This window comes from Cervus canadensis, chromosome 14, assembly GCF_019320065.1.
Source record: "Cervus canadensis isolate Bull #8, Minnesota chromosome 14, ASM1932006v1, whole genome shotgun sequence".
Lineage (NCBI taxonomy): Eukaryota > Metazoa > Chordata > Mammalia > Artiodactyla > Cervidae > Cervus > Cervus canadensis.
Window position 1 is genome coordinate 1,374,346 of NC_057399.1, and position 11,523 is coordinate 1,385,868.

The window sequence follows — 11,523 nt, forward strand, 5'->3', positions numbered from 1 at the left end:
AGGATCTAATGTGTGAGACAGGGGAGCAGCTAGGACCATTTTCTTACCCTGGTACCATTTATGATACTTCATTTTACAGTTAGTTCCTTTTTAATATTAATATCATATATAATTAATATATGGCATTGTGCTATATTATTTTATGCTATACTATCTTATATGGCCATCACTGGTGACTCAGTGGAAAAGAATACGCCTGCCAAGCAGAAGACAGGGGATCAATCCCTGGTTGAGGAAGATCCCTTGAAGAAGGAAATGGCAACTGGCTCCAGTATTCTTGCCTGGGAAATCACATGGACAGAGGAGCCTGGTGGGCTACAGTCCACGGGGTCACAAAAGACTCAGACACGACTGAGTGACTAAACAGCAACAATACGATCTTATATCATATCATAATTATATTTTATAGTTACTTTTAATGCCTTTGTATAGGGCTTTCTTGACAATAGGATTGTGAAAATCCCATTTTCAGAGTAGTTGTTACAAGGATTCTTGCTGCACTTTCAAGATGTGAGGACAATTGCCAGGGCATCAGTGCCACTCATCTCACACCAAATGGCAAGGAAAGGCAAGTTCTCAGGCAGTGAGGTCAAGATAAAGGAAGAGGCTTGTTACCTTTTGCTTACTGGTTATATTATCTTGGGTTTCCCTGGTGGCTCAGTTGGTAAACAATCTGTCTGCAATGCAGGAGACCTGGGTTTGATCTCTGGGTTGGGAAGATCCCCTGGGGAAGGAAATGGCAACCCACTCCAATATTCTTGCTTGGAAAATCCCATGGACAGAGGAACCTCGCGGGCTACAGTTCATGGGGTCGCAAAAGAGACAAGACTGAGCACACACACATGGCTAAATATAAAATACTTTTTGGATTGTCTATTATTGAATAGGTTTCACATTACATCTTGCCCCTTACTATCCAGATTGTTTTAAAAAGTGACTTTACTTCTAACATGAGATTGAGCTTTAAAGCCAATACTTGACTCCTACAATGAAAATCCCAAGTAATGCTAAGTTTAAAAATCAGTATCCTTGGGCTTCCCTGGTGGCTCAGTGGTAAAGAATCTACTGGCCAATGCAGGTGACATGGGTTTGATCCCTGATCCAGGAAGATCCTACATGCAGCGGAGCAATTAAGCCCGTATGCCACAGCTACTGAGCCTGTGTTGATCCCACATGCCACAACTTAAATGAGAAGGCTCTAGAGCCCATGCTCTACAACAAGAGATGCCATGGCAATTAGAAGCTTGCACACCACAACTAGAGAAAAGTCTGTGCAGAGAGGAAGACCCAGCACAGCCACAAATAAAGGAAAAATTAAAAAAACCTGTATCCTTACTTCTCTTCTTATTGAAAATGCATTCTTTATGCTATTAATCTGTTATGTTGTTCATAAAACACATAGACAAAAAAAGCCTAAAACCTAAAATGGAGAGAGAAAACTGAATAAAAATAAACTGGCAATATCCTCTTCAAACTTAATTCATGTGGCTTTCATGGAGGTATAAAGATTACCATATGATCTAGTTCAGTTCAGTTCAGTTGTTCAGTTGTGTCCGACTCTTTGCAACTCCATGAACTGCAGCACGCCAGGCCTCCCTGTCCATCACCAACTCCCGGAGTCCACCCAAACCCATGTCCATCGAGTCGGTGATGCCATCTAACCATCTCATCCTCTGTCATCCCCTTCTCCTCCTGCCCTCAATCTTTCCCAGCATCAGGGTCTTTTCCAATGAGTCAGCTCTTCACATCAGGTGGCCAAAGTATTGGAGTTTCAGCTTCGAGATCAGTCTTACCAATGAACACCCAGGACCGATCTCCTTTAGGATGGACTGACTGGATCTCCTTGCAGTCCAAGGGACTCTCAAGCGTCTTCTCCATGGAGAAGGAAATGGCAGCCCACTCCAATATTCTTGCCTGGAAAAGTCCATGGACAGAGGAGCCTGGAGGGCTGAAGTCCATGGGATTACATGACTGAGCATGTGTGCACAAGGGTGAGGGAGATGGGTTGGTAGCAATAAAGTGGTAGGACTAAAAAAAAAAAAAAAAAAAAGATTTCTCCAACACCATAATTCAAAAGAATCAATTCTTCTGCACTCAGCTTTCTTCACAGTCCAACTCTCACATCCATAAATGACTACTGGAAAAACCATAGCCTTGACTAGACAGACCTTTGTTGACAAAGTAATGTCTCTGCTTTTTAATATACTGTCTAGGTTGGTCATAACTTTCCTTCCAAGGGGTAAGCGTCTTTTAATTCCATGGCTGCAGTCACCATCTGCAGTGATTTCGGAGCCCAGAAAAATAAAGTCAGCCACTGTTTCCACTGTTTCGGCATCTATTTCCCATGATGATGGGACTGGATGCCATGATCTTAGTTTTCTGAATGTTGAATTCATGGAATAAGTTTGTTGTTGGGCAAAAGAGAAAAACCATCATTTATTCACTTAGAAAATATTTATTAAATGCCTGATGGCATCAACAATGTACAACAAGGGGCATGGTAAAGCCATGCCTGACCCTGCAGTTTGGAACCCTGATTGGAACAGAGAGACAGTTAGTGATCTTTGCAAATATCAGTGACCTTTGCAAATACATGCTTCTATTAGTTATGGTAAAAGAAGAGAATTAACAAGATCTTTTTAAAAGTTTGAAGACCCTGAATTTTATCCAGGGTGATATTAAAAATGTTTAACAACTGGCAATGCTACCAACCAATCAAAATAGACAGAGGCTGGTCAGCCATACCAATGAATTCTGCCTGAACATTAGCCCTGGTTATATTAATTTAGGGATTTCCACTCATAGTAAGTAGAATGAAAATGCAAATATAGTCATTTTAAATATGTCTCTTTTTATCTATTTGCTTTTTTTATAAGTCTCTTTTTTAAGTTGTTGGTAACAAAGTTAGTTTAAAAACAAATACAATATGAGAAAAACTTAGCTAGATTGTAAATTTGGGGTATTTTTCATTTTGCCATTTTTAGTGACTTTATTTTATAAAATTTTATTATTATTTTGAATAGGTACTACATTCACATGATTAAAAACATTCACATGATTAAAAATTCAAAAGACACAAAAGGCTCTCCAGGTAAGAGTCTCTTCCACCTGTTAGACAGTTTTCCTGTCTGAAGGAAATCAATGTTGCCCTTTTCTTGTAAAAGTAAAAGTGAAGTGAAGTCGCTCAGTCGTGTCCAACTCTTTGCGACCCCATGGACTGTAGCCCGCCAGGCTCCTCTGTCCATGGGGTTTTCCAGGCAAGAATACAGAATGGGTTGCCATTTCCTTCTCCAAGGTATCTGTAAAGTCTTCCAGAAACACTGTGGACATGACTTTATTTTTCTTCTTTAGGTTAGTAATTATCTTTAGACTGAAGCTTGTAGACCAGCCCAGAAAAGAAGCGGTGACTAAATCAGACAAACAAGAACAGTAAGATACAGTGCTTCATCTTAGTCTTAGTGGGATGGACTGAGTGTTTATGTCACCCCTAATTCCTGAGTTGAAACCCTAACCCTATGGTAATGACACAGGGAGGTGGGTGGGGCCTTTGAGAGGATTAGGTCATGAGGGAGAACATTCACATATGGGATTGCGAGCCTGCATGCTCAGTCGCTCAGTTGTGTCCGGCTCTTTGTGACCCCATGGACTGTAGCCCACCAGGCTCCTCTGTTGATGGGATTTCCCAGGCAAGAATACTGGAGTGGGTTGCCACATCCTCCTCCAGGGGATCTTCCTGACCCAGAGAGCGAACCAGAGTTTCCTGATTGGCAGGTGGATTCTTTACCACTGAGCCACCAGGGAAGCCCTCATGAATGGTTTAGTGTCCTTTATTAAAGAGACTACAGAGTGACCTGTTATCCCTTTTGTCATGTGAAGACACATGGAGAGTCTGTGAGCCAGAAAGCAGGTTCCCACCAGACACTCAGTCTGCTAGCACCTTGATCTTGAACTTTCCAGCCTCTAGAACCATGAGAAATAAATTTTCTGTTGTTTATAAGCCCCCGCCCCCACCAGTGTTTTGTTATAGCACCTGGAATGGACTAAGACATACGGGAAAATGAATCTCAGTATCTCACAGGGTAGGATATTCTGTCTACTGCTATATTCTGGGGCAAAGATGCTCCCTTAAAAGGAAAGAAGGCTTTGACTGTATGCTTTAAAGATGGACTATTTCAAGTTCACTATATACACCTAGAGTTAAAGATCCAAGTATAATTTTTTAAAAGGGATCCTGATTTGTTTTTTAAATTAACATACAATTCATCCGCCACACCACCCAGCATTTTAGTATAGTCACAAGACTGTAAAGCCATCACTACTAATTTCAGAATCTTTTCATTACCCCCCAAATAAATTCCATACCCATTACAGCCAGTCACTCCACCCTGCTCCCTGGCCCCCAGAAACCACTCATCTATCTTCTGTCTGTATGGATTTGTCTATTTTGAATATCTCACATAAATGAAATCATACACTAGGTGGCTTTGGTGTCTGGTTTCTTTCACTCAGCATACTATGTTCAAAGTTTATCTATGTTGCAGCATATATCAGTACTTCACTCTTTTTTCTTGTCCTTGCTTTTTAAAATTTATGGCAAAATTTATATATTACAAAATTTATCATTTTAACCATTTTTAAGTGTACAGTTCAGTGACATGAAGCACACTCACACTGTTGTGCAACATCCCCACCATCCGTCTGCAGAACTGTTTTTAAAACTCAAGCTGAAACTCTGTACCTGTTAAATAACATCCCGATTTCTTCATAACCTCTATTTTACTTTCTTTCTCTGTGAATTTGCATGTTCTAAGAACTTCATGAAAGTGGAATCATACAATATTGGTCCTTTTGTGTCTGGTTTATTTCACGCAGCACAATGTCTTCAAAGTCCATTCATGTGAATAGCTTGAAACAGAACTGCCTTTCATTTTAAGGCTGAATACTATTCCATTGTTTTCATTTTAAGGCTGCATACTATTCCATTGTTTGGGTAGATCCCATTTTGTTTATCCATTTCTCACCAAATGGACATTTGGGTGTTTACATTTTTGATAATTATGAATAATGCCACTATGAACATTAGTGTACACGTTTTTGTATGACCATGTTTCCAGTTCTCTTGGGTGGAAGAGACTCTCAATGAGACTGTAGAGAAATCTGATGAGTAATGTACATTGGCTAGAGATGGATAGAGTAATTCCCCTCATACAAACATTTGAGTTTCGAACTTTCAAAGATGCGAATGTGTGTTCGCATGTCCAATGACATTAGCTCATGTGTCTGGCGTGCACGGTCCTGCGTGTCCATCCCCCACAAGTGGCTCTGCTTTTGTGTACTTTACAGTACTGTGTAGGCTACAGTAGAACAGTTTTTTAATTTCAAGCCCAGGATGTCTGGAAGCAAGCTTACAAACAGTGGGATGCAGCCAAGTGTGTTAGTTAGGTACCAAGGCTAACTTTGTTGGATTTATGATCAAATTGGACCTATGAATTCACTTTTGGAACAGAACTCATTCATACACAATAGACTTACTGTACTTTGATCATGGACAATGGTCATTGAGACTGTGTTTCCTTTGAGGAAGTGTGAAAGTAACTTAGATTTGGATATATAGATTTATATACATTCCTTTGTTAATGTTCTTTTTCATTATGGCTTATTCCAGGATACTAGGTATAGTTCCCTGTGCTATACGGTAGGACCTTGTTGCTTAGCCATTCTAAATTTAATAGTTTGCATCTACCAACCCCAAACTCCCGGTCCAGCCCGCTCCCTCCTCTCCTCCCGCTTGGCAACCACAAGTCTGATCTCTACATCTGTGAGTCTGTTTCTGTTTTGAGGGTAGGTTCATTGGTGCCACAGTTCAGATTCCACACATAAGTAATATTAATATGGTGTTTGTCTTTCTCTTTCTGACTTAGAATCAAGTATACTTTAAATAGTTACCCATTTTCCAAGCAGAGCTCTTCTTTCTTCAAATACCTACAATTAAAAAAAAAAAAAGATGGAATGATTTCATATTTCATGGTTCAAAATACCCATTAAAAAGACATCATTAGGACTTCCCTGGTGGTCCAGTGGTTAAGAACTGCCTGCCAATGCAGGGGACATGGGTTCAATCCCTGGTTCCAAAAGATTCCACATGCCTTGGTGCAACTGAGCACATGAACTACAAGTACTGAAGCCTGCACGCCCTAGAGCCCCTGCCCCCAGCAGGAGAAGCCACCATAATGAGAAGCCAGCTCACCGCAGCCAGAGTGGCCCCTGCTTGCCAAAACTAAAGAAAGCCCTTGCACAGCAATGAAAACCCAGCACAGCCAAAAATAAAATAAATAAATTTTTTAAAAAGACATCATTAAAGGATCAATCACTAAATACTGACAGTCTTTTCCATTTTATCAACTGAGTATAAAGAGACAGATTTTGTACCTGAAAGGGTAACTTTATTTATAACTTGGGCAAACTTTCTTTTTTCTTAGTTTCTCCATGTGAAACAATTCATCTTAAAGAATAAATAATTCTTTAAAGGCAAGAAATAAGAAAAGAATGGAACTATAAAGTGAAATCATTTTTGGAATTTGAAAGGTGATGACAAAACTGACAAAGGCAAAATAGGAAAATGGAGACCCTCCCTCCAAATATTTCAGCATTACTAGCATTAGAACTTGTGAAATTTATGAGTGAGCAGTTCTGTTTTTTTATTTCATGAGTTCACATATCAGTGGGTGTACATTACTTATATGTTTGCCTATGTGCGCCTCTGGGCTTACAGCTCAGTGTTTATCTGTATAGGTTTGTTGTTATATACCAATTAGGACAGAAATTATGTCTTATTCACCTTGACTTCTCCACTGCAGAGTGCTGTACATGGCATATTACAGGTACTCAAGCTTGCTGCAAGGAATCAATATGCTTGTGACAAATGAATATCCTTTGGATGTATCGCTACCATGTGAGTGTATTTACATATTAGTGGAGAGGTGTTTTCCTGAGCTTCAGTCATTTGTGTATCTATCTGAATGGGTGAGGAAGGGACAACTAGAGTGAGAAGGTTTGGCAGAGGAGGGCGATCTGGAGCCAGGAAGCAAGATACAGCAGGAAACAGGTGTGAATGTCTCTCTCACACCCACACTGCACTCTCTGTCGGCTTTCAAAATTGGGCTCCATGTTTTTCCCTTCCTCTTGGCACTTTCTAAATTCTCTCGCACTGTCAGAACATTCCTATTTAGAAACCAGCTCAGGCCTATTTCTTCCCTTTTGTGGAGGAGGATGAGAGGCTGGTTTCAGGCTTCCAACAGATCTGTTTTCCTTCCTTTTTTTAGACTCAAATTCTGCTTTCAAAGGGCAGGCAAAATGGAGACTGAAATAATTGATTCAACAACAACCTCAAGGCCTGTAAAATGTCATCTTTGCTACTAACCAGGGACTATCATATATCACAGGTAGACACTTTTTATACTTTAGAGAAGAAGAAAAGGAATACCATTTTCTCCTCCCTCCTAATTAACTGCCCCATGGGCTATTAGGACCCTCAAATATCAGTGACAGACAATCTCAGAATTTCTAGATGAAAATAGAGGAGGGGATTTCGCTGGGGGTCCAGTGGTTTAAGACTCTGTGTTTTTGCTGCAAAAAGCGAGGGTTGGATCCCTGGTTGGGCAATTAAGGTCCCACAGGCCAATGGAGTGGTCACAACAAGCAAAGAAAAAGAAAATAGAAGAGAACCTATAAAAAAAAAAAAACTATAGAATTTTTCAGAAGACTGAAAAATCAGGATTCAGGGCTTTCGTGGTGGTCCAGGGGTTAAAAATCTGCCTTGCGAATGCAGGACATACAGGTTCCATTCCTGGTTGGGGAAGATTGCACATGCCTTGGGGCAACTAAGCCAGTGATCCACAACTATTGATCCTGCACGTCCTAGAGTCCACGTACTGCAACTAGAGAGCAGCCCCCACTCGCTGCAACTAGAGAAAGCCCTCGTGCAGCAACGAAGACTCAGTGCAGCCAAGAAAAAGTAAAGAATAACAGAAAGAGAGAAAAATCAGGATTCACACAATTCCTGAACCCTTCTCTTGTGTCTAACAAAATCCTATCAAGCATCTAATTCCCCTCCTAAGTCTCAGGCACCAGCATTCTGACTCTTCCCAACTCCTCCTCCACTTGCAGCCCATGCTCCACCTGGCCTTTCTAGGGTTTGCTATTGCCCGCCAGGTGATTCTGTTCATTTTCACTTCCCAGGTAGATTACAGCTACTTTCCCTTATACGATCCACAGGTTCCAGGGGAGGCTGTCAACAAAACACTTGCTGACTGAACAACAACAAGAGATTCAGATGTCATAGAACTTTAGGGCTAAAAGGAATCTTAAGATCTTTTTGTTCAACTTTTCTGTTTGAGAGAGGATAAGAGGAGGCCCAAAGGGTTACCTTTATAGATTTAAAAAAGAAATGATTGGTTCCAGACTGTATGTTCAGCTGAATAATATACTTGGTTCCTCACTAGAAAGCCATGCAGTGCAAGCGTGCTTAGTCATGTCCGACTCTTGGAGACCCCATGGACTGTAGCCCGCCAGGCTTCTCTCTCCGTGGAATTTCCCAGGCAGGAATACTGGAGTGGGTTGCCATTTCCTACTCTAGGGGAATCTTCCTGACCCAGGGATCAAACCCATGTCTCTTGCATCTCCTGCACTGACAGGCAGATTCTTTATCACTAACACCTGGGAAACCCTGCTAGAACCATGGTCTTTCTATTCTGACCTCCAACCTTGATCTTCCCTATTCTGACCTCAAGCCCTATATTCTCAATGAATTGCTGCCCATGGTTTGACCTGACAGTGGGGGGAAAAAAAAAATTAGGTCCCAGGATGACAAGCTCCTTTCAAAAGCAGGTTGGGAGGACCATCATGGTGTCCAATGATGACAGAAGGCATCAGAAAGAAAAGGGCACTGGCTTGAAGGGGTGGGGAGAGTCAGCAAGAATGTGGCAGGGGGACTTCCCCGGTGGTCTAGTGGCTGAGATGCCAAACTCCCTATGTAGGGGGCCAGAGTTCCATCTCTGGTCAGGCAACTAGATTCCACATGCTGCAACTAAAAAGATTCCACACGCTGCATCTAGAGATCCTGCATGCTGTAATAAAGACCCAGTGCAGTCAAATAAATAAATAAAATAAATATTTTAATAAATAAATAATAAAGTCAATCATTGATAATAAAATAAAGAGGGTGGGAGGTAGGGTCTTTAGAAGGCCAATGACCAAGTCTAAACAGAGTCCAAGCAATCCAGTTCTTCACCAAAAGGCGATTAGAGTCAGGTAGGAACTGATAGGCGTGAGGGGCAAGAAGAGAAACAGTAGACAAACTCAGATCTGGTTCTGACTCTACCCTTGACAAGAAGTATAATTTGGAACAAATTATTTAACTGTCAAATCCTCAGGCAGACTCAGAATCTTATAGTCTCTGGTTGGGAGCAAGTTTTCATTCCAAGGATTTGCAATCAGATTTTTGATCTTAAAAAGCTGGAAGAGGGTTGGAGGGATAAATTGGGAGTTTGGGATTAACATATACAAACTGTTGTATATAAAATAAATAACCAACAAGGACCTACTTATAGTACATACACTACTCAATATTGTGTAATCACCCATAAGGGAAAGAATCTGAAAAAGAATAGATATATATGCATAACTGAATCACTTTGCTGTACACTTGAAGCTAACACAACATTGTAAATCAGCCATACTTCAATTAAAATAAAAAAAGAGCCCGGAAACAGTATCACTTCAAGTGGAAAACATTAGAGAGAATCATCTTTCCTTGCAGATTGCTGGTTTGTTTACATCACAGTTTACTCAGAGCCTGCTGTTAAGTCAAAATCCCATGGTTGTTATTTCAGTCTGTTGACACTGTGGTTGCATATTTCACCATGTGACATCATCACCATGGAGGAGTAAGACATTTTGGGGCTCCTAAATTATGACTGATGGATGCTGGTTAGGTGCTTTTTCTCAGAACACTCTTTTAACTACACGTGTACTGTACTACATGTGCAAACCATATTCAAAAAAAGAAATATTGATCACTTTCAATTAAACTACTAGATGGAAAAAAAAAACCTACACTAGACAGCAAAGAAATACATACATATAAAACATTCCTCCTCTCAAAGTTTTCACAAGGCCTGAATTATCTTGTAATCTGACGATGCTATAATTTTGGCATCTACATTTGAATTCAATCTCTCTGCTTAAAGCCTCTTGTGAAGTTAAACTCCTATGAGTTTTATTTTAGACTGAAGCAGTTTCATATGTCTCATTTTACTACAGAACAGAAAAAAGGCAAAATTAAAACAAAAACCAGGGCCTTCCCTAGTGGTACAGTGTTTAAGACTCCGCGCTTGTAATGCAGGGTGCATGGGTTCTATCCCTAGCCAGCAAACTAAAATCCCATATGCTGTGCAGTGTGGCCAAAATAAAAAAAAGAGGACCTCAAAATTATGCTGATCATTGGCAAATGCCCTGTTGAAGAAGTGTAGGAAAAGCCTTTGAAGTTATCGTATGGACATGGTCTGCCCAGCTGTAAACTTGGGCATCTATTTTTAACCCCTTTCACACAGTCAGAATGTTAGACCTGGAAGGGACCTTTGAGGTCATCTCATTCAAGCCACTCAATTTCCAAAGGCAGGCAGTAAAGATCAGAGGCATAAGAGACTTGCTGAAGTCAAGCAGATTATTTAGTACAGCTGATCTGGAACCTGTGTTTTTCAATTCTCAGCATTACTGTTCTTTGCTTGCTTTTACTTCTACTTGTTTTTTAAATTGTTAAATATCATTGCACTGTATACGGTAAAAAACAAAAACTCTCTCTTCTAACAGACTTCCCTCCCACTCTTCCATGTCGTCCAACATTTTAGGGGAAACCACTACTGATAGTTGGGCTTTTCTAGTGGCTCAACCAGTAAAGAACCTACTTGCCAATGCAGGAGACATAAAGAGGCATGGGTTTAATCCCTGGGATGGGAAGATTCCCTGGAGGAGGGCATGGCAACCCACTCTAATCTTCTTGCCTGGGAAATTCCATGGACAGAGGAGCCTGGAGGGCTACAGTCTATGGAGGTGCAAACAGTCAGACAAGACTGAGTCCATGTGCACACACTACTAACAGTTTGCTGTATACATATGCAAATTCCATGTGTGTGTCTAAGTATTGATACATTCATTCACATACATATAGGTATATACACGGGCCAAGATTTTTTTTTGTATTATATTTAATTTTTATTGAATTATAATTGACATATAATATAATTTTAGTTCCAAGTTACAACACAGTGATCTGATAGTTTTTGTTTTTTTTTAATTTTTTTATTAGTTGGAGGCTAATTACTTCACAACATTTCAGTGGGTTTTGTCATACATTGATATGAATCAGCCATAGATTTACACTTATTCCCCATCCCGATCCCCCCTCCCACCTCCCTCTCCACCCGATTCCTCTGGGTCTTCCAGTGCACCAGGCCCGAGCACTTG

General features: G+C 40.6%; 1 protein-coding gene across 1 annotated transcript in view; it reads right to left on the reverse strand.

The window, feature by feature from the left end:
* FBXO16 (F-box protein 16) overlaps nucleotides 1-11,523 on the reverse strand; it is a 72,967-nt gene that overhangs the window by 46,537 nt on the left and 14,907 nt on the right. The window contains exon 5 of the mRNA XM_043487290.1: nucleotides 5,947-5,982. Within this exon, the coding sequence (XP_043343225.1) occupies nucleotides 5,947-5,982 (36 nt within the window). The remainder of the gene's footprint in view (nucleotides 1-5,946; nucleotides 5,983-11,523) is intronic.